Genomic DNA, 25,099 nt, shown 5'->3' with positions numbered 1-25,099 from the left:
GCTCAGCATGGGTCATATGCAGCAAAAAGAACTTGCAGTGACTCATCACCATGTCACTGGATTCACAGAGTGCATCATTTTGTAGCTCTATCGGTTCTTTTCCTGAAGTCACACCTATGTGTTATTGAACACATTGACCAAGAACAGAAATGGGCCTGGGAAAATTAAAATAGTCATGATGAGAGGCTAAATAAACAAGAATGGAGTGGCAACTCTTTTGGTATTTTTATTTATTTATTTCAAACTAAAGCACTACCTGAAATGACTGGCTATAAACCTTCATTTGGACTTTTAGGATGCAAGAAAGGGTGATGAAAGATACCAAAAGGTTATATCAAGTGTTTATCTGGATTATATTCTTGATCAATCACAGGCTATATTTTGGAGCATTTCAATGATTTTCACACAATGCATGATGGGATACAATACAACCCTCCCCTATCACCTAAATGCACTCACATTACTGTGCAAAAGAATTGATATCTATTGAACATTTCCACAAACTTCAATGCCATTTAAAGTATCGTATGAACAGGATTTGCCTGTATTAGCTTCATCTCAACTCCAATCATTTGATTAGCATTCTGATTTCCAAATAAACCAAACCATGACCACTTGGTTAGACAACTGCTTGGGGCCCCTTCTTTGTCAGAGGCAAGGTTAAGAGCATGCTGGTCCAGCTGCTAACAAAGAAAATTGATGCAGTATAGCCCCTGAGCTGTAAAGGTAATCATTGGCACCGATTTGAATGAGAACTTTCAGACATGAGTAAAAAAAAAAATAGGAGAAAGAGAATAGATTGTTCCAGACACATGCTTTTGAGATGACTCTTAAAAGGTAGGAAAAGCAGGGCTTTTAAATGTGTGGGGCGTGCTCTGCTGGGGAATTGGATGGGGAGCTGAGTTCTTCTGGGGAAACGGGGGCGTGACACAAGGAAAAAAAAATAAACCAGAAAAAGTAGCTCCACACATTTAGTCACCGTCACCAAGCATACGCATTACACGTTCATTCATATGTGTAACCCATTATAAACGGGAGTTGCTCTCGAAGCTAATGTCTATTCTAGTTTTACACCCTTGCTACTGGTTTTGCATGGGCAGGGTGGAGTGGAGCGGTCTGCCTTTTACATCCCCAATCTTTGATGAAAACTTGATGTGGAGTTTGAGATTCAGGTTGTTTGGATTATTTTGTTGAAGGTTGCTAATTTTACCATTCGGATCAATTTTCAGGTGCTCTCTGTAGTGGAGTTTTGTTATTTTTCATCCCGTTGCAATAACTAATGTAATTATATGTTAGCATTATGTTACAATACTATTGAAGATTTTGAAATAGGACTGATAATTTCTTTTGGATAATGTTTTAAGGGTACTTAATTATGGTGTTTTTGACATATTTTGAAAAGCTAACACTTGTAACATTATTAGTGACATGCTTACGATGCATGGGCTTCTTTTCAGTTTATGATATTAGAGCACTGAATGTATTTAATGAATGATGTTTGTTGCGCAACACGCGATTAATGAATTATTTAACAAGCTAATTTAATGTGAAACTTAATTATGAATGTAGGAAAGGAATTTTGAATCGTTATTAGTAACTGTATTTGATTTGTTAACTGCCGATTACTAATTGGACTTTTTGCTGACCTTTAAAGGTCAAGATTTTTTATTGGGACCCTAGAACCTCTGCTAAGAGTGTCAAGCTTGTAGGATAATTTACTTATTTATCTTTTCTCTTCTCTTTTTATCTCTGGACCTTGGATGCATTGAGTTCCGATATTGGATGAAAATTTTTGCTGTTTGTTTTTGCCAAAGACTTACTAAAGGGAAAAACCCCTGAACTTTTGAACTACTCCCACAGCCAGTGGGAAATGACTAAGCCTTTTGAAGGACGTGGGGAGGAAGATTCAAACTGTAATCGTTTAATGTTTGTGTTATTGCTATTATTTTGTCTGGTATAAATGTGATGTCCATTTTTAGTTTATTTCTTCAGTACATTTTTGCTATTTAAATGCAATATTTTGCCTTGCTCTTTCACCACAAGCTCACACAACATATATAGTTTTCTGTCCTCCATCATATGCATCCCATTGCAATAACTAATATAATTATATGTGAGCGTTATGTTAGTGTTCCACATACAGAGACAAAATTGAAAGCTTTACCTGATGTTACAGTGAATAAAGAGACAGGATCTTATCCAAGAAAAAAAAATGATAGGAAAATAGCAACTTTTTTTTTACAGGATGTAATGGTCACAGCAGAAAGCAGTTTATACTGTAAGAACTGCAAATGACAAGGTAACTGAATCACCATGTTATGTTAGCACTACACATAGCTAAAGCAGGTAAACCCCACAATATGGATGACACATGTTTGAATGGTTCATCAAGTAGCAGTAGCAAACAGTTTACAGAAACAATAGCAGTAATGTATGGACCAAAGGAGATTTGTCTATTTGCTCTCCGAGGGGCATTTGAGGTTAGTACAAGAAGGAGGGGGATCTAGCTCCAGCACGCTTTGAATAAAGCATTTCACTGACTTCCAGTCACAATGTGACACCTCTCCAAAACATCCCGTTGCTTCCATCTCCCCAGGCAACCATTTCAGTCAACAGACGCCCATTCTGATCAAGGGGGATGGCAACTGTGTGTGGGGAAATTCACACATCCAGAAAACACGCACTCTCACACAGAGCTACTCCAGCCACCTACTTGAGTTATATAACATGTCGCTGCCTACCCGTCCACCAGCAGATCTGCACTGCACCCAGCCAAGAGCAAAGCTTCATTACCAAAGCTTGTACACAGCAGAGGAATTACAGCTAACTTCCTAATCTCATCCAGCCTAGAAGATTCATTTCAAACATGAGGGCAGGTCCTCTGGGCTGCTGATGCTAAGTGACCTATATAATATCCTGACAGTGAAAACTGAAATTTCAGAGAGATGGATTTTTCCCAAAAGCCAGAACTGACTATCCACCAGGGTGGGTTTTGGCTAAAGATCAGTTTTCACTGTGAGCCGGTTAGCTTATCCCTCCCCAGCACATTTAAACATAGTCTCTCTTTTTTTTTTTTTTTTTTTTTTTTGCTCAAAGCCCCACTGGCATGAAGAGACCACAGGAATATTTGTTTTATTGTGTAAACAGACTAAATGGATCTTTGAATTAGTCCAGGCTGCAATGAGCTGCCAGCTCTTTTTTAGGCCAAATCTAGATTTTACGCCTGCTTCAGACACAACAAAGGATACTGTTTTGTAGCTGGTGGAGTTCTCTTGAAGCCAAATAGGTGAAAAGCCACTATTTAGTAGTTTTCATTTTCAAAGAAACCCTGCCAAAACACTAGAATAGTAAAAAAAAATTCAATGGTTTACAATCTATTTTATGAAACCGCAATGCTGATAGGTGTTTAGTTGGATTTTTCAGTGTTCCTTCTGCAACTGCAACATGAAGGCCAATATAACACTGTGCTACCTGGAGGTAATTATTGCAAACTACAAGTCAAGGATAGCTCTCAGAAGACTTCAGTTAAATCCGTCATTAAGACATAACAGGAGCAGACTATTTATCTATTCTTGTCTGGTTTTCATCTGCCTAACAAAAGGTGACCTGGCAAGAAGAAGACTGGTGAGGAAAGTAAGCAGAAGAACTTTAAACCTTCAAATAAAGCAACTGTTCCCTTGGTTCTTCAGTAGATGGAGATGTATATAGTAGCAAAGAGAAAGTCACTTTGAAAAAAAAGAACATATAATATAACTGCAACGGTCCAAATATATGCGACTAAAATAGAAGAATCTTCTTCTGTCTGGTGAGCTTTTTTGGTCATAGGACTATATCCCATGTTTGGTGAACATCACGCTCCACAGCTTACCACAAGCACACCATTTCCCTTGTAATGCATAGTGGTGACAACTATTATGGGATTTTCTTTCAGCAACAAACCCTGGAAGAAGATTAATGAAACCCATTGGCAAATCCTGGAGGAGAATCCGATTTGCTCCGCACAAGAACCAACACTTTACATAAGATTTTGTCTTACAGAAAGACAACCAACCCAATTATGAAGCAAATGCTACACAGAAATGCTTTACCTAACAAAAACATCACACAGTCACCAACTCTGAAACCTTGGTCAATGCTCCAGTTTAAAAGACAACAAGTGAGTCTTCTGGAGAGGTCCAAGCAGAGCCCAGATCTTAATCCAGGTAAGAAGTTTTGTTAAAAAGTCAGCTTTTCCTTTGAGTTTATTAAATATGATTTCAATTATAAAAGGCTGAAATATCCACAAGAAGCAAATGCATAAACATTGCACTTCCCAGACAAAGAAACCAATGTAAACAGATGTTATTGGTTGTGAAATAAATGTCTTGAATATTAAAAAAAAATGTTATGCTTAAAATCAGCTGCAATATGAATCTCTGAACACCATGATGGTCCAGTTTCAGAATGGATTGGACTTAGGAGCATGAAGTGGGATGTGAGAGATATCCTGCGGCAACGCAAGTGCAATAATACGTTCCCTTTAACGTTCCAGTATTTTATTTAAGGCCTGCAGTTCGTTCCAGTACGCAAACACAGAATTGAGGGAGAGCTCATCTACTGAAAAACAGTGTCAGGCTGCTGAACAGTGCACTTTTCATGCCAGACTCCTTAAGAAGGAAAATCTCATCATCCAAAGCGAAGCTGCACTGACACAGCCCAAAGCAAGACTGTGAAAGGATTATTATAAATGGGCACCACTGAGCGCGTCTCTCTTCCCAGAGGACCATACAGTTGTGTCTCACATCAGAAACACTACATTTCTTTTTTTTTCCAAATTGGACCAACTCACACTCAGCAAATGCTATTGCATTGTGGTAACCTTCTTCCAAATTTTTCATAGTAACATTGCTGCTGACTGGCAGAGTATGAAAAATGTGACTCATATGACTGAGTTGTTTGATTTTACATACTTTTTACCGATATAATAGATTAGCGTTAAGATATTTTAGGACCTACATTTACTGTACTCTCAGGTAATGGTTCTCATTTTTTGGTCAAAACAAGTACAATCTTAATAAATGCTACATTTCCTAGAACCACCATCCTTGCATACTTAACAAAAACGGTAGTGCAACAAGATAATGTTTTGTGCATTTGTTGTATAATATTCATTTCACACTGATACAGCATATTTGGTTGAAGGATCAATTTTATTATGCGTATTATCTTTACATGTTAGAAAATTAACAGACTGATTTCTAGGGGTGAGAATTTTGAGTGGCGAAATCAGCTGGTTTACTAATCACAAGCTCAAAATATAATATGGCTAGCTGGTATAAAGGTTAGCTTAACTTACAAAAAAACAATTTCCATATTTTTGAGTATTTGTATCTCACTAAATAACTCAACACTATAAAACATTTAATGAATATTTTTCTATTCTGTGTAAAAATACAAGAATGGTGGTTCATTTATTTATTTGCAAATAAATAAATTTAACTAAATGCTATTAAAGACGGTTAAAGTATCCCCAATACTATTATGTTATCTTGTCATTAACTCCACTTCAATGTATTTTAATCACATATAAAATAAAGGGACAACCAGTTTTGACATGAACTATGTGCTTCACATTTATATTAAGCAGAAAGGTTTTTTAAAATATTCATTGTGGGTTTTTTAAATTATAAATTGATCACAAACTGTGAGGCTGACGGGGAAAATGTTCACAAACATGGCTGCAAAGGATGCAAACCTTTAAGTCCAGGAGTCGTACAAAACTTGGATATTACATATTAATACAATAAAATTACATAATTCACCAAAAGACCCATCACTGAATAAAGAAATGTTTGAAAATGAAATAAACCAGGACCATATAGACTACTTTGAAGGAATGTTAGGAATTGTGTTATAAATCTGGTTAAAGCAGGCAAAGATTCTTTTTCTAAAAAATTTGATTTACCGGCAGCGTCTGTTATTACTAAACCTCTATAGATCAGCGACAGCTTCACAGATGTGCCAATTACCCATGCCATGTGAACTAAGTAAGCCCCCAAACCATCACAGATGGTGACTATTGAACTGTGTGATTACAAGTAGAAACAAGGTCCCTTTTCTCTCTGGATCTACATCATCCATGGCTTAAAAATGAATGATCAAAACACTTCACCTCGTTCAATCTTAAACAAATCAGACCCAGAAAATGTGCTTGCTTTATTTTTTTTAGATTTCATCATAAATGTGTAATTTTTCCTATTTCTGTAGTTGAATTTGGAGTGGATTTATGACCTGGGACAAGGTTTGCAGAATGTATTGAAGATTGTAATTTCAATGTATATTAAAATCACAAACACTGTCCACACTGTAATACATCTATATAATAGCAATATATTGATTATTGAAGGTATAATAATATACATAACATTTATTTACCAGTATTTTGGTTTTGATACAAAAACCTACAGTATGCAGAATTATATGACAAATATCAGATAAATTTAGTTGTAAGCTTTTTTTTTTGCACCTTCAGTTCAAACGGGGGGACATTGCAAGTGTAACAAACTGACATTGGCAGGTTAATTGGTTAGGCTATCTCCTTGGATAGAAAGCCTGCAGTAAGCTGCACTATCACACCATTGTTACACTTGAATTGTTAAAATTACAGCATAGTCGTCATTTGACTATATAGTCACAACCATGATTTTGACAAACCAAAGCCTGAGACTTTAGCCAGTTTTTGTCTGCCTGTGTGTGTATGGCCATATGCAAAGTTAAGGATTGGGGCTATTAAGGAGGATTTGCATGTTGTCCTTTTCCAAACCAAAGCTGCATAAGATTTATAGTTAAAACAAGCCTAGAGTTGCACATTTTAGTGAAAAGAGCATAAAAGAGGCAGAAAAAAAACTAAATGTGCAGGTGGGAAATCTTTATTTTAACAGTTACTTTAAATTATTCATGGTAGATATTTGTAATAAAACTATCTATGAATTCTTCCTGTACTTGTATGACTTGTCTATTTATCCAAGGAACATCAAAGATACACCACTAAGTTGATTGAGCAGCTTATAAAGATTGATTTCTTTACATTACTGGCACTAGCAAGAGCAGCTTTCTATGTAATGCACTGCAGTCATATTCAGCAAAATTAGAGCATGCATGTATGAGGCCTGTTTGTCAAATTTAAAGTACCTTTTAAAATAAACTTCAACTAAGTTTAAAGAGTATTTGTTTGATTCTGTCTGTTAGTCTATAAAATTGAATATTGGAAAAATGCTTTATTTTATATTCCAAAACATGTTCACTTACTTTAAGACCAGCTGAACAAAAGAAGAAAAACCCAAGTTTCACATACAGGAAAACACACTGAAACAAGGGATATACTATGAAAAAATAAGAAAAATGGAGCACAATAAAGCATTCACCCACTAATACTCAGTTATGGCATTTACACTTTATCAGTTGTCATCCCCATATATGAGAATTTATAGGTCTAAAATTCTAAATCTGAAAATGTCAGAAATAAGATCAGAGACTATTTTCTTTTCTTTTTTTTGGTTTGAACTTTATTCAACTTTTTCTGATTTTAATATTCCACACATTTAACTTTTATAAACAGCATAGTTGTAAACCTCTGACGCTTTGAGTTGTTTTTTCTCAAACAGAAGCATTTCTGAAAAGCCCCTCTAAGTTGTTTTGGGTCCAAAATAGGAACTGTAATTTCGTTCCAAGAGGGGTTGTAGTAGATGCAGTTCGCATACGGAACCACATGACATTAGTCCTGGGTCATGGCCAGAGGGAGTCAGCAGTGGAATGACTTTAGCCTATTCCAGTTGAGGGGAAAACAGGAAATGGGAGCATAAATAGAAAATGTGGGGGTCACATTATACTTCCTCTCCACGTATTCCCACAGAATCAAAACCATGTCCTCAAAACAAATCCCTCCTCAAAACTATGCAACAAATAAATGTGAAAAAATACCTCAAAGTCAACTACTACTACTACAAAAAAAAATTGATTAAAGCAATATGTAGTTATCACAGTCTAGCTTGAACAATAAGCAACAAAATAAACTGTAAAAACACACTTGGCTTAATGCCTGACTTAGTTGTTTGAAGGCTGGGAACATGCGGCCAGTGGACATGTCCAAACACCATCAAAACAATGACATCTCCAAAAGGAATGTAGGACCTGGGTGATAACGCTCAGCTGGCACATGTTAAACAAGCTGCACTGACAAGAGGTCTAACCACACAACTGTTCTCAGTTCACTGAAAATAAACGGAGAGCCAGTGATATATATATGGTAGGGATATTCTATTTACAGCCAAGTGTGAGCATTTAAGTCACACTGCTGCATTCACATCCAGCCTTTACTACCACACACACACACACACACACACACACATAACATGTGACTCTATTACATATGCTATACAATAAGAATAGTAAAACAAATCTGAACTACTGTGATGAGGATGTTCACTCTCCATACAGCCATTTGCGACCCCCACATAGCCCAGCAAATTTTTCATTCGAAAACTTTTCCAAACTTTAGCAAAATTTAAAACATTGTGGAGATTTGAGGACAGACCAGCAGCTACAGCTGGCATCTTCACAAGGTATTTTGCTTTTATTCAGGGCCTGATAAACATTTTGCACCAAAACACCTCCCTCTCTGAGACTTGCCTTAAAATACGTCCCAAAGTGATTCCATTTACGTCAAATAATATAACTTATCAGAGGCTTACAAAGTCATGACATCTTCTGGGCTTCCGAAATTGTAAAAACGTTTACCTTTGACAATGGAAATCTTATTACTCTGGTTTTCAGAAAATCCAAATAATTTTGGCAATTTTACTGAGTTAAAAGAGAAAAGTTTCTGTCTGATTTAATATTATATATTTTAAACATGGCATAGAAAAAAAAACTGCAGCAAGTCGACCAAAACACACCCTTCTCAGAGAGTAACAGATAAAAAAGTGACATCCTTTAGGGAATTACACTGAATTTCCACAGCACTGCAGTCTTTAAATAGTCTCTGCGTGTTCTCAATTACATGGCTAACTTTTTACACTCGCGCTGTCTGCTGTCAAACACTGCGGCATCATGGGCTCACAAAATTATGTATGTCACATTTTCTTCATCGAGAATATTCTTACAAGAAAGAAAAGAGGGCTCCCAGAGGGCCGCAAAAGTTTCTTTAAGAAGTTTGTGCTTTAAGAGAAAAGGCTACTGAGTCTTGTTATTCTAGAAAAGTACAAGATGGCTCTCAGCGAAAAAAAATTATTTTCTTTTGCTGTTATTGAGGAATTTTCTTTTTTTTTATTTTCTCAGACAACTTTTTACTAAACCATATTGTGAATTACTGAATCAAATTCTTTGAAGCTATACCTTAATTGTATCAATGAGACTTTTGTTAGACTGAAAGTGAATCTGAGTTTGTGACTTAAATAAGATTTAATCTAATTGGTTTCGAGCTGCGTCTGAGATTACTTTCAGTGACTCGATGCTATATAAATAACTGAAGTAAAATTGATCTTGGCTCGGTGATGATGTGGCAACCTGCCCAGGGTGTACCCCACCTCTACTGGAGAAGGCACCAGTCCCCTCACAATCCCAAACAGGCTAAAGATAGAAAATGGATAGATGGATGGATAAAATGGAATCCTCAGCTGAATGGGATTTGAATCCTTCCACGGAGGACGTTTCCAGATACAAAGTGGACGTCTTTTCTATTCTGGGCACACTTCATTCTTCCCCAAGATCCTCTATCCATCCCCAACCTGGACCAGGCCAGTATCTTCCCACAGTTAGTCACGGGACTGCTGGCAAGCTGAGGGGACTTGGAGGCATATGCGCCTTTCCATCTGTTGCTCACTCACTGCTTCCCAAAACCCTTCCTCTATCAGTGGCCATCTGCTTTCAGCCCTTCCCCACTGGCAGGAAACATGAGTATATCCAACATAGGACATGGCTCATGCACAAACTGAAAAAAAGAGAGTAGCCTATAGCAAATTTAATCTGACACCAACGTAATCCCCCCAAAACTAAATGTTGCATAGAAATAGAAGAATATGACCTTCTATATCTACAACATGAAAATATGGTTGAAAAGTGTAAAGACCTTTACATAAAAATGCTGATGTGTAAATGTGGCTTGAAGGTTGTAAGGGTTTTCTTAATTGGCAAACAAAGACATTCAATGTCTTTAGGCTAAATGTTAATGGAAGCTATGGGCTAAAAAGGTCCAGTTTTCAACAAATCTTGATGGCTAATAAAGTCCTCACCAGCCAAAGACTTGTCAAATGATATCCCATGTTTAGAGTGCCAACTGTACAAGTATACAGAAAAAAATTTATAATTTGACTTTAGCTATATGGTCCAGAAGATTTTTGCCAACTGCATTATTATACCTCTAGATATTAGCAGTTGTGAAATACTGATTGTTCTCTCCTTTTTGTCAGAATGCACTGGTTTTAAGCAGTAAACAAAATACTGTTTACAATTTTTTGAGGAAAGAATAAAAAAATTAAAAATGGCATCAGTATTCATATTAGTAACCATTAATCATTTGAATCAAACAAGATCCAGCTTGCTGTTTGCTATACAAAAAGCAGCAGCATAATCCCAGTTCAGTACATTTAAAATCAATATTACTTGATACTTTTATAAAAATATTTTTAACTATTTGCTTGTATTTTCTAATATTATAGTTAATAAAGAGAAACCACAATCTCCTTACATTTGTGCTGACAGGTCAAAAACAGACAACTAGTCAATACAAGTTACGATCCAAGTCTTTCTGATGGCTTCACTGTTTGGTAATGATAATGTGATCTCTTCTTTTGCAGATCAAGGACTACTGGCCAACTAACCAACCAAATCACTCTCAACTATTTGATCAAATGGCCAGAGATGACCTCTAATTTTTCAACGCCCAGGAGAAAATTGTCATCTTAAGCCCACAAGAAATACTGTTGGTGTCAATTTTCTTCTTTCCTTTAAGTTGGATTAACTGTTTACATTTTCTTTAACAAAAGGGCATTAAAAAAAGCCCAACCAGCATTTCATTGACAATTTCCTTCAACCAAAGTTTAGATTAGGACTTACAATCCTAACACTTACAACTCTTATGACAAAAATGTGAGAGAAAGTCCTTTACTTTATTCACGAGAGATAAGAATGAGTATGCACAACATTTTCCCGACCGCCTTTTTCCTGCTCTTCTGCATTTCGAACATTAGGAAAAAAATTAGACATCCATCAACAGGAGAGAGGGGGCCTTTGTTAAGTGGCACAATGGAGGACATTCTGCAGTGGAGGACAGCGTCATATTCAATGAGCCAATGTTGTGTTGTTGCAGTCGAGCGAAGACAGCGGGGCCGATGCAGAGACTGAACTCTGACCCTGAAGACCTGCCCGGGCCCTCAGATGGTGTCTCTGTTTACAGCTCACCAGTTCAGCTCATCTCTGCTGACCTGCAGTCAGGAGTGACCATGCACTGGTAAAATGAATTTCAATAGAGCTGCAATGAGCAGTCTGAAGCTCTCTGGAAGAAAGTGTAAAAACAAAGGGAGTCATGCGTGAACAGTCGTGTTATCTGATGAGGATCTGTCAGGGGAGACAGGCTGTGGCTACTACATTATGACAAAGAACATACGTGACATAAACTTGAAGTGCAGCAAGATGAAATTATTGCTTTTGAGGTTTTGAATGAAACTTAAGACTAAAAAAACCCACAAGATCAAGGTGTTTCCTTATGTCAGCTGGAAATCAGAAGAGTTTAATAATCTCGTGAATGTCTTCTTGGACTGAAAATAAAGCAAAATAAATTTTTAAACTACATATGCTGGACCAATTCAAATTGTTTAAGACACAAGATATCTACAGTATGATAATTTACCCAATTAAAAGTTCAATAAATATTTTTAGGTCAAAAAATAAAAAATGTTTAACCTTTTTCTGATCAGAATACACATATACGTACATATACGTATTTCCAGTTCACACTGTCAACTTTGTGAAAGAAGAAGGTGCTAAGTAGACCATTTCAGCATCAATTAGGTGTTTAAATTTAAATCAAGGAAAGCACAGGGATAAAAGAAGCTATTTAAACGCCGAATTTGTCAAAGCATGTCTGTATTTCATTCAGGCTGTGAGAGAGCAACACAAAGTAACTTTCTGTAAGCAAAGCGAAGGCTAAATGGGGGACAGCAAGGTTGCTCTTTCATTTTATTTAGTTATTTTCTTTCATACCCACTCTGCCATAAAACAAAGTACATTTGGAAATGTTTGCAGTGTTTTAGAAATATGAGTTAAGGTAAGAATTTATATTTTCTGAGAATATAAATTGAGACTGCTGTCTAACACCAACTACATTTACCATGCAAAACTCTAGTGTAAGATGTTAACCCCAGTTTATCAGATCTATTATCACTTGATAGTAAAAGAGTAAACCCGGTTTTACAGTGACCGCCCTTTCACAATGTGACTTGACGTCACCTCTCCGCTTATATATATATATATATATATATATATATATATATATATATATATATAAGAAAAAGACTTCACACAGCAGAAAAAAATATTTCCTGAATTGTTTTTACATTTTCTGATAGGCTTTAAAAAGAAATCGAAATGGTTTAAATTATCAATGGCAAGTCAAAGCGTTGCAAAAAAAAAGCTCTCAGTTTCACTACTTTATAGATTACAGTAAATACTTTGAAAAAAAAATTCAGTCCTAAAGAGGTGGACATTGTGAAATATCAAAAACAACGTGGAGCTGACCACGTGCATCTGACTTTATGGTGGTGGTGTTCTCAGAGCATACAAAGATAAATATATATTATGAGGTGACATCAGTAAGACATACAAAAATAAAAATTAAAAGATACATATCTGTGTTAAAGTTAATCTAAAATCATTTGCTATCTTTTGCAAATTAACACATTCCAATATGCATCACCTCAGCTTTGTGGACGCCCTAAGTAATTGTGAACTAGTTAGTACATTTTATAATAGCGAGAATGCAAATTTAACATACCACATATCAGAAGTTTACACAAGTGCCCTCTCTCTTTAATTTTACAAAAAATAATGACTTACCCTTGCTGTTGAACCTTATGCAATCTTATAATTAAATTCTAGCCTCTCACAGTGCCCTATTACTTTTCAGAGCACCGTTCAGAGACAAACAGTGAAAGCAATATAAGAATGTCCAGACATGTGTCCACATCTCTTTGATTTTGTAAACCCCTACAACTGCCAATATCTGTGTAAGATCTCATCACACCAAAAAACTATTTCTCAAAGTCTTTCAGAGGTTAAAGCATCTTATCTGTCGATCTGTTTCATTTATGCTGCCAAGTTACATGCAGTGTCTGAACACACAAGCAAAAACCTACATTGAAGTGCTGTGAAAACTACAATTACATATAAAAAAAGAGATGGCAAGACTTTCAACATAACCCTAAAGTGTCCGTCATATGTCTAAAGTATCCTACAATTTAGCTCCAAACATTTTGTAGAAGATTTTTATTGCACAAATAACTGTTCAAATAAGCCTGGGCATTCATAAGTAAAAGATCACTCATGTTCCAACTGATCTCATTAATCCTTAAGGATCTAAATTGTGAAATGTAGTGGAAGAACAAGAGAAGATTTTATGATGTTTATATGCAGTCTTGGTGTCAATTGAGAGTTCATGTTAAAATATTTACTCCCAATGAACTAAAACCCTCTCAACTGAGGTGGTCTCATTTGAAACAGATGTTTAAAAATAAAAACACTTTGTTTACTGCAAATCGTCAAGGTGACCATCATTAACTCAGAATATGATTTGTGTAAACTGTGTCATGTTAGATTCATGTTTCAGTTCCTGTCACTTGAATTTTGTCCCCATGAAGTTAGAGCTGAAAACATGCATTAAATGAAAGTCTTGGGCAAATATTCAGATCACTTGCTCTCATGCATTAAAATGGAGTTACTAGCATTATTCACCTGTTGCCATGGTGAATCATGTTATCAGAGCTCAATTAATGGTAGCTTTTTTCCCATTACTCATGCATGCACCAATAGTGAGGGTTGATTGAGCACGTGTAATCTTAGCCAAATTGGAGGCTTCTCATTTTAGGCCCCACAAATAACACTAATTCAATGGTTTATAGAAATGAATTCAAATTATATCACTGATGGGGGTTTTTTAAGAATATGTTCTGTAGGCGCCTTGAATTATCAATAATTTATTTATGCCTTTCTTTTAAAGCCAAAGAGGTTTGTTGTAATTTAAGATATTGGTTAAACGAGTCTTACAAACTATATAATTTATTCTAGAATATTTGAAAACTGGTTATTTTTGTAAGTTCAAATGATTCTATGCACTTATTTTTAGAGGTATGGGTTTTTCTTGTTTTTTTAGAACAATTGCATTTCTATACATTTAAAGCACATAACACATAAAAGGTCCCTAAACCAAAATGAATGTGGCGACAGTGACAGGCAATAATGAAAACTATGCTAATGGCTATTTGAAATAACCATTTGACAGGATTGATTAACCAACATTACAAGAGGGATCAAAGTCCATATTTGTGTGTCACACACAGCTCTTGTGGCTTGGACATAAAAGATTTGTCATTTAAATGTTAATTAATTAAATCCCAAAGACAAATATTTATCTTCATGTACCGGTTGATTTGTGGTGTTTATGTGCCTTAAGGGGGGGAAAGAAGAGAAAAGATTATGCCAAGTTTGAGTCGTTTCCATACTTCACAGATGTATTTACATAAGGCTTTTTTTAGGCACAAGAGCTACAACAAGTAAATACTTACAGAGCTCCTCTATAAACACTAACATTCCACATTAACAGCAATTTACACCGACATGACTTGTAAAAGACACAGCTGGTGGTGTTGACTGACATTTCTAAATCTAGAAATGCTTCACAAACTCTTATACAATTTTAAAATATATTGAGCGCATTATAGCTCTTCAGACAGAGCAGTGGCCTTTCTCCTGACAGCCTACAGCTTGTTCATGAGCTACAGCCACAGACCAGCCAAAATTTTACGACTAACTGCAAAATCTGACTCACCTCAGTTTACATAGTTAATTGTTTGTGCTCGTAAGAAAATCAATATTTTATCAATAATTGTTATTTTTTTCATTCTCTCTGTTATTGGCAAAAGAATACAGATGATCCTGCACTCAAACAAGATGCAGTTTGTACCAGAGAGCTGCCTAGATGCCACACAATACAACAGAGAGCTCAGAAGCTTCAGTCTTTAAGCTTCTTGTATCTCTCTGTGTCATCCATTTTGCCAGTCATACTCACAATGTCCTATTGTGCAAACCTATTGGTTCTTTCTGGAAATCCTAAGCACTCCTCTTGAGTAGCTGTGGATTTGGGTGACTGCCTTTGCTCCAACATTGGTCCTGCCATCATGAAATGTGACTGGGAGTTTTAGCTTTAGCAGTTTTATAAAATGTAGTTATAAGTTGCAAAATAATATTACCACAATGAAACACTAAATCCCAAGAAATACCCACATGTCTGTGTCTTTAGATCACAACATGCAGCTAAGAATGCACAATATTACCTTTAGGCTAAAAAAGCGGGGAGGAATCAAAGCTTCACTCATCCTAGTCTTATCTGAACAACACCTGCCCCTCAACACACGCTGTGCAGACAGCAAATACATTAAATACTTTCCCAGATAAACATATCAGCTGATATCCAGAAGCTACAGTGCCTTGGGGAGGAGAAATAACATGGTTTTGAAAATTTTTCATAAATATCTGAAAAATGTTTATTTTTCAGATTTGTGTTCAGTTCACACTTTCTCTAATATCCTTAAAGCTGCAGGAGGTAACTTTTATAAAAAAGTTGTTTTTTTTTTAGATATCTGTTAAAACTGTCACTATGTCCTACAGTATGAGACAGGTAATCGGAAATAAATTTGCTTCTCTGCCTCCTCCTTGTGGTCCTACTGCCATATGCAGAAAAATACTGTGGCTAGGCCTGTTGCGATAAACGATAATTCAATTAATTGTACGATAAATTAAAACTATCTATGTCATTTTAATTATCGGCTTTATTGTCTCTTCCGGCCTTTTTCTCTTTCTGCTGAAAGAGAAAAAGGCTCTGTTCAACCCATGAACTGAAAATAAAAATTAAGGCACAGACCTCCATGTAAACTGATAGGCCAGTCAAGGAGAGCATTAACCAGTGAAGCAGCTAAGTGGCACTTGGTAACTCTTTGGAAGCTGAAGAAATTCACAGCACAGTTGGGAGAATCTGTTGGCACGACAATGATTACTACGTAATCATTGTCGTGCCAACGACAATGATCGAAGGGCACAAAGATCGAAGGGCACAAAGATGATCGAAGGGCACAAAGATGATCGAAGGGCACAAAGATGGGACTCATAAATCTGACCTTTATGGAAGAGTGGCAGGAAGAAGGGCTTTGTTAAAAGAAAGACAAAATTCCCATTTGTAGTTAGTAATAAGCCATGTAGGGGACACAGACAGGGTGAGGGTGATCTAGTAACATGAAATAAAGGCTGGATCTTTTGGTCTACAAACAAAACACAGTGTGACAGAAACTGGACCATATGCATTACCCTCACTGTGAAACGTGTTGATGACAGAGCCCTCAACATGTGGGGGAGTTTTTCTTTAGCAGACACAGAAAAGGTGGTCGGAGTCGAAGGGCACAAAGATGGGACTCAATATAGGGCAGGAGGGATGTATGTTTAATGTCCTTGTCCTCTTCCAGAACTATAAGGTCACTAAAAATACATCCAGAGCTCCAACATTATGGTTCAGATCAAATCATATTCAAATGGTAGAATGTCACTGGATCCAGATCTAAAACCAAGCAAAAACCTGTGGCCAGAATGTGTGTTTACACTTGCTCTCTCTTCATCCAGCCTGACCAAAGGTGAGCTATTTTGCAAAAAAGAATGGGCAAAAAAATTACCAACCAAAACCGGTCGATATTCTCCAAAAGGCTTGCAGTTGGAATTTCAGAAAAATGTGATTATACAAAGTATGGCTGAATACGATTGCAAACTATATTTCAAGATTTTCTTCCCCCCCATACGGTCCATCATATAAAGTAGTAATAAAACACAATGAAATTTGCAATTGTAACATGGTTATAATTTCTTGAGAATTGTACAAAGCACAATATTCCGAGGGTGCTGTCTTTTTTAATAGCACTGTCTTCTATATTAACTTCAATATATTTTATATATCCAAAATTATATTACAGATAACATCTGTGCAGCTGTCTCCATGCCTCAGTAATTTTATCCCTCACACACTCATCCAATCTAATTCTCAGCTCAAGGTAGAACAAAATTAAAGTCTGATATGTTTAGAGTCAGTTTAGCTGGAGCTGTAAATAAAGAGACTGAGATCGAATCCTGGGACCTTTCCAAGTCATACATTAAGTAATGTTTGCTGTTCTTCTGACATGACAGACTTTTGGTAATACTGTTAAAAATTAAAAAAAATAAATAAATAAAAAACTTATACTTGATTTTAACAAATTTGCTAATTGAGGACAAACTGATTTCTATATGAGCATATGTTGTACCATTGGTGATCCTTTCTAAATATGTAGGTCACAGAGCTTAATCTGCAAAAAACATTCATATAAACACTTTTTACAATACACAGTACACTTTTAAAGTGTATTGTGGAGAAATCTTTGACCTATGACCTAACGATTTCAGCCATATTTAATTAAAGTCTACTGGAATAGATTTGTAACTTTTTTTTTGACCAATTCACTCCTACATTTTGACCCGGTGATTCTTATAGCTCAACAGGAATGTAATGCTTCTCCAGTATCTCAGATTTAATCGCCTTCATTTAAAAGAACACCACTTTTAATAAAAGCAGTGGAGCACTAAAAAATAAAAGAAAATGTAAAAACGCCACTTCTTCTTACATATCATTGGCTAACTGCGTATAGAAGAAGGTTCACAGAAACAAACAGCACCCCAAATGTCAGTCACTACAGAAAAATGAATATCACGAGGCAAAAAAAAAAAACAGGGCCGTTGTGTCACCACCATATAAAAGCAAGGTTTTATTAATCAACAAAACAAGAGGGAGACCTTCGTAGCAATGGGAATTCATTTTGTAGGGGGCTGTAATTTCTATTCACTCTTTCTCTAGCTAAATGCATGAGCCACTGGTTTCTTAGCAACAGACTCTGCAATGATGCAAGATTGAGAAGCATAGATCTGCGGCTCTATACAGTGCAGGTGAAGACAAGTCAGTCAAAGTCGGTTCTTGCTGCTCTTCAAAGGATCTCAAAGTTTGAATCAATAGCAGAACCTCATCTTGTTTCAAGTGATGAAAAGGCACAGACTTCTTACCTCCAGCTACAGGTGTTTTATCAAAGGGATATAAAAATTCTGAATGTCTTACCATGCTTTATAAAAGCCTGTATATTTTTCTAGTACATTTGGATGTATGGACTGTTAAAATCAATTTGAACAATGCTGAGAATTTCTGGTAAACATTTAAAATTTCTGTTAATTATTTATTTTTTTATTTTTTTATACAATTTGGGAAGAGAAAAAAAGTTAGCACACTCCCACGTTTACTTCCACAAGAAATTGCTGAGATTTCACATCAGGGGTACATGATGAGAATAGTATTACCCAGCATTTTGAAGACAGTTTTCCCTGTTTGGATCTCATATATTAGTTTGGTGTGTAAGAGTGAACATCACAATAAGATCAAAAATGCTGTCAGAGGCTTTCAGAAAGATGACTGTACCAGTTTATGAATCTGGTAGGTTTAATGATGTCTCATAAGAATTTCAAATCAGTCATAACACAATGTACAAAAAAAAAAAGTAAAAATTTTAAATAACCAAGAATATGATTAGGTTTGGATGTCCAAGAATGTTCACCATAAGAGCAGACGTCAATATGCAAAAAGAAGTCTCCAAAAACTGTAAAATGTCAAAATAGAACCGGCACTGCTTTTTATCTGAAACTCCATTCCTGTACAATCAGAATGAGACTCCACAAGCTTAACTTTTTTAAGAGGTGTGCAAGAAGGAAACCTTTGCTCTCTAAGAAATACAAAGATCAGACTGAAGTTTGTCAGAGAGAAAACAGATTAAGTCCAGGACTTGGAGGAGAAGCAGAGCTTCTGGAATGATGTTCTTTGGACAGATGCACAGCAGCAAACACGTGCAGTGTTTTCTATGAGAACGCACAAGAAAATACATAAGTCTGAAGGAATGCAAATCAACAATAAAAGTTACGTTCAACCACCCAAACTTATCCTGTGAAGGAATTCTAAGCACTTATAGAGAATCAATTTTACAGTTTGTTATTAGGTTGGGATTGTTCTCCTTTTCAAGGCAGTAAAGACAAGACAGAGAAAGAATATCTTGTCTTTATGTTTAAAGCCCATAAGGGAGATAAAAGGTTCCAGTGCTATTCCATCAACACACAAATTAAATACATTCCTTTATTGTAAAGAAAAAAATGCAACCATTCAAATAAAGCACCTGAAAACCAAAAGAAAATCCTTTATTTCTTAAAATTTTAACAAAATTCACACAATTCTTAATATAGTCTTTCTTCCATTATAGAAAATATCCAGCTTTTTGTATGGCTATGGTGACTGTTACACTATGTGGTCTATATAAGCCACCATGTTTAAACAAGTCACATTATCATAAATGTCCTCATTATGATGCATAATTTTCCGCATAAGACTGCATTTCTTTGCCTCAATTGTTATAACTTGTACAGTGCATTCACTTAGTCATAATGTCAAAATCTAATTGGATCATTGTGTAAATATTAAATCTGTCAAACTGTGAGACCCAGTGCATTTAAATAAGAATCGATAAAGCCCCAAAGGTGGTGGTGAAGGGTGAATCCCATTTTCTATGGTTTACATCACAGAAACCACTGCTGACGAATTCATCCAAGCTCTCTCTTCATCTGTTACAAGCCCCTGGCCTTCTCTCAGCAGTTTAATGGATAGTTTCGTTTTAAAATTACATGTTGATACCAATGCTCCCATCGCAACAAAAGCCTCTCTGGAAAATGTAAACCTCCTTAAAGAAACATCGGTCGATTATAAAAGGAAACAAAAAAAGTGCCAAAAGATTCAAAGGCCTAAATGCGAGCTCTCCCACACTTTGAAAACCTCTGACACAGACCGTCAACTCTGTCGTAGCTTCCGGAAATTAACAGCTCCTGTTTTCATCATGTCTGGAAACTGCTGGTATTTTCAGACATTGATTGGGGAAAACGTTCTATGTTTAAATGAGACTGTCAAGAGACCTTGAATCTGCCGTAGTTGTCCTGCCAGGGCATTATACGGCGCTGTGATTTTAGTATCTCGTCTGTCAGTGTTGCTGAGAGACGAGTGTCACCGTTTTCATTTGGAAAATAGCAACACATCTCTGACGAACCAAATGCTCATTTAACAAATATATTCTATATTGGAAGTTCTGTTAAATTAAAGCTGGTAGCACAACAGCACAATGCAATACGCTGTGGTTTTTGTTATCTGCTTGTGCATGTGTAGAACAAACCCTGCAGACATGTGTTCTGTGGATGTGCACTTTTACACCTGCACAGTACTTCACCCCTCCACAGGGGATGTTCCTGAAAAGTTCCACTCCGAGACCTGGTTTCAATAAGTGCAGTTTGCATGGCTGGATCGCAACAAAAAGTACAAACACAACATATTGAAGCAGCCTTCTGTTTTTATGCACCAAAAATTTGGAATACACTTCTGGCACGCTGCAGGACTGCTCCTAAATGCTTGAATAATGAGAAAAAGAAAATGTTTTCACTTTCCTCAAATTCATGAGTTTACATGCAATTAGATTACAATGCACTTGAAGGATTTTCAAAAACTCATATTGATCCCTTAGCTTTGTATGTTTTGGATAGGATAATTTACAAAATTTAAGTTAATTGGAAGCACACATTCCAGTTCATTTCAAGACAACACCTTACAGACACAGATTCCTTCAGTATCATTACAGAAAAAAAAATTAGACAAGGCATCAAGAAAAAAATTGTGGTCCTGTTGATGTAAAGTCCAGATACCGGAAATAGTCATGTTCATCTGCTCAAACATTTGTATGCAAGTATAAAGAGGATGGGAATATCCAGCCATATTCCCAAATGCACTCAGAGAAAAATACTTTCATTTCTGGAGATGTTTCCAATGGGCTGATGAAACTAAAATAAAAGTGTTTGGCCACGACGAGCTTCATTATATTTGGAAGAAAAGAGAGGAAGCTCACAAACCTAAGAATATCATTCCAACTGTGAAATATGAGGGTGGTACCATTATGGGACATCTTCTTCTCTGTCAGGAGAAAAGATCCAAGATTCCAACAAACTATTATGAGAAGCTCATAGGGGGAATGGCCAAAACACTTGATCCAGATAATACAGCTAAAAAAAGTCATAAAGTCATATAAGTCATGTAAAGTCAAAGTTTGAAGAAGGTTAAAAATTAAATATCTGACAATTCTCAAACTCACTGATTTGAAAACATTTAGCAAACAGAAATAACTTTGGTAAAGGTTATTTATCTTTTCCCGCACACAGTATATATAAAATATATGGTTTCAACATTTATTTCAGGTAGTGTTAGCACACTGAGAAATGGGGAACTTTTTCTAGAATCTAATACACCATCATCAGCTTACTCACTCACCTTACTTAAATATGGAGATATGTGCATTCGTTATTCTTATGTATGGCTGTTGGAAGAACAAAATCTAAATGTCAAATGTACCTGCTAAAAAATGAACAGATTTTATTGTGCTTAAAATGTATCCAAATGCCAATGAGCTACAGACAAACAGATACTTTGATGTATTTTTGCTCACTTTTGATTTTAAATGAATATTTTGAGTGGCAACAGTACTCTTTCAAACCTATAGTTGCCCAATTCCGACTAACAATGTACTCTCAGGAAATGACTGGATAAAGAGCTGGATGACAGGCAGGGTGACAAAAAAGGACAACTGCTACTATAATTTAAGAAGCTTACAAGAGGCAGTGCATCAACTGCAGCTGACATATTGCTGTCACTCTCCAAAGCTGGATGGCCATCTTCTAAAAGTTCTGCTTGCCAAGCAAAATAAGAGACTCTCTGAAAGTAGCACCAAATGGTGGTGGCAGCATCATGATATAAGGTTACTTTTCTTAAGGTGCCAATGCAGGTGGACTTATAAGTGTTCACAAATATCAAGCAAATGCGAGTCAAAACTAGTGCTGCAAAAGAAATCAAATCGCATTTGTCATCACACTATTCCAACTGCAAAAAATTGTTAGGATGCAATTTTTGGTGGCATTCAAGTGCCATGTATTCATGCTCTTCTATCTATGACTTCTGTGGTGATGAAGGGGCTCCAGCTTCCCTAAACATTCACACCAAGTGTGTTTCTTTAGTGGCCGAGATGCAAAAAGTGAAGGAGAATGTGAAGGTATTGTGTTGTGGTAAAGAAAGATAAATGTCAGTGAAATGAGGATTGATTGTAATTGATGCCAGTATTGCAATTTACTGCCTTAAAGAAGTTCCTGAAATCATGCAGCCCCAGTCAAATCCTTCAATTGTCCTCTAGAAAGATAAAGACGATGTGGGGTTTCATTTTCAGCATCACAGTGACAAAAGCATACTTCTCAATTAATAGAAAGGCGATTCAAATTAAAGTTGAGAAATTGTCAAGCAAGAGTTTAGACACAAACATGGCAAGGAAGGAAGAATGGATGGATAGAATCCCTACTGTCAATCGATCTTTCTTTACCCTTCTACTGTTTTGAAAGGGTTTTTCCTGTGTGTCACTTTCAGGAAACATGATTTTATATTTGGCAGCATCTGCTTCTATTAGCCAAACTAGATCTCCCTCTCATTACAGGTCAGTGTCAGAACAAAAGCAAATCCCATTAGGCAGCAGAGCTCATTTTCAGAGGACTGATTGCACAGTGCCTCCTGTGAGGCAGCTGAGCTCTGTTATTGTTCACACTGCAGTGCATGGGTGCAGTTCGATCCGTGAACAAGGAGCATGAGATAGACTACGCCCCCATCCTCCAAGTGCGATTGTTGACACTAGGGTTGTGCCTATGACATTGTTACCAAGTGGGAATAAAAGGCAGGAAACGCTCCCCATTATCCCCATCCCTGAATTAAATAACATCCCATCCTTTTAATGAATGAAACCACTAAATGGTTATGAAATTACTCACCTTCAATAGAGATGACATGCTCTCTGATCTGGTTCTGCAGAGCCAGGTCGTCGATGCGCTCGATTAGGTCGTAGATGGCGTAGATGTTCGGGTGGACGGACTCGAACCGATGGATCTCCGCTCTGATGGCTGCTGAGTTGGACAAAACAAACTGCGAACCGGCCGGACCGGACTGTGCAGCCTGACCCGAAACAGTCCCCGAACCGAACTGACCGGCCCCTGAGCTCGCAGACGATCCGGATCCGAACTGGGACGGGATGGACTGGGGTACCGGGACGGGCGCCGGGACCGTCCCTGGAGTGGGCATGGCTGGCTGAGATTGCTGCGAGATACCGGACCCTGGGACGCTCGACTGGAAATTCATTATTGGTTGTTTTCTCTTCTTTCTTTTCTTTTTTTAAATGGAGCGGCTAAGTCTTCTTCAGCGACAACGCAAATGTGGAGGCTAGAAATTAGGACTCAGGCGATGCGAACAAAAGAAGTTCGCGCGATGCGGTGGTCTGTAAAGCGATCAACACAGAAGCATCAATAGTTGGTCGCCAACTGCAACAAAACGCGGTTCATATTAACGCAACTTGACTGAGGTTCATTTTCCGTTATTGGCCAGATCTTGTCCAGGGCCCCCCCTCTTTTTTTCTGTGTCTTAACAAACCCGCAGTGCCTACCACTCGGACACTCCTCCCACACCGCTGTTTTGGTCAAAGCCGTTTCCCGTAGTTGCCCTGTTTGAAGCAGACAATGGGCTTCTGCGCGGCGCCCTGGTCCACTCGCGTTGAACGCCGTTGTTTCTGCACTGAAATGAAACAGTGTTCAGTTCTCGTTGGTCCATGTAGTCCCTGCCCAGGGCCCTCCTCCGCATGGTGAAACGTCACCCATCACGTAATCGTGCATGAGATGGTGGGGAGGGTGTGGAAGGGCAAAATCACAACGTGCAAATCATCACAATAACCTACCTGGCAATTATGCAACAGAGAAAGTGAACAACAACAAGATACACACGGAAAGGATTATATATATATACGTGTGGTGTGTGTGTATGTATGTCTCATTCCTAAGTATGTGCAAGTACATTCGTTCAGAATATGGGGTTTTATGGGGCTTTCCTTGCTATGTTCAGTACACAGTGATTGACAGATACATTCAGGTTTTAATTATTATTATTTTGTTTACATTTTCTAATTACTAAGTCATAATTTCCTATTTATCTTACTTGTATTTCATGTAATAGACCAATTAAAATGATTGTGGACTGAATGATAAAGCATATGGCTTATACATTTTTTCCACAAATAAAAATCCGACCAGGGTAGCATGCATTTTTGTTCAGCCCCCCAAGTCCAGCCACCTTTCACTGTATTTAGAGTGGTGGGTATTCTCATATGTTTAAACAATGTGTGAATACAAATGAATGCCACACCTACTTTAGAGGATTAACAAAATAAAATAAGTTATCATTTTCCCCTCTACCTAATTACACTCTAATTTATGTTTGGACTGTCATGCACATCCAAAATCAAATCTTTTGAAGTTTGTAGTTGTAAAGTGGCCAAATGTGAAAAAGTTTTAGACCTTTGAATACTTTCTCAAGGAGCTGAAGCTACTCTGACAACATACAAAATGTTCTCAGTTTTAAGAGATTACTGTGAAGGCAGATTCCAAGCTCTCATTTCACTGCAGCAGCCTTGAATAAAAGCCAGTTTCAGTTTATGGAAGTTGGCACTGGGGTCACATATTCAGCAAACAAGCATGCTCCCAGCTACATTGGAGAGCAAGAAAGAACATGACAGCTGAAGACTCAAAGCCATGGCACTTATGATGTCAATGCATACTCCATCAAGTGTTCATGTAAGGA

General features: G+C 37.0%; 1 protein-coding gene across 1 annotated transcript in view; it reads right to left on the bottom strand.

Annotated features, from left to right (window-relative positions):
• The window catches only part of agap3 (ArfGAP with GTPase domain, ankyrin repeat and PH domain 3), a 141,198-nt gene extending 117,133 nt beyond the window's left edge, over positions 1-24,065 (bottom strand). Inside the window, exon 1 of the mRNA XM_044133359.1 lies at positions 23,248-24,065. Coding sequence (XP_043989294.1) covers positions 23,248-23,611 — 364 coding nt within the window. The 5' untranslated portion in view covers positions 23,612-24,065. The remainder of the gene's footprint in view (positions 1-23,247) is intronic.
• Between the last annotated feature and the right edge of the window lie 1,034 nt (positions 24,066-25,099).

The sequence above is a fragment of the Gambusia affinis genome, linkage group LG12, assembly GCF_019740435.1.
Source record: "Gambusia affinis linkage group LG12, SWU_Gaff_1.0, whole genome shotgun sequence".
In the NCBI taxonomy this organism is placed as follows: Eukaryota; Metazoa; Chordata; class Actinopteri; order Cyprinodontiformes; family Poeciliidae; genus Gambusia; species Gambusia affinis.
The sequence above is the reverse complement of the archived record's forward strand: the minus strand, read 5'-3'. Positions and strand labels throughout refer to the sequence as shown.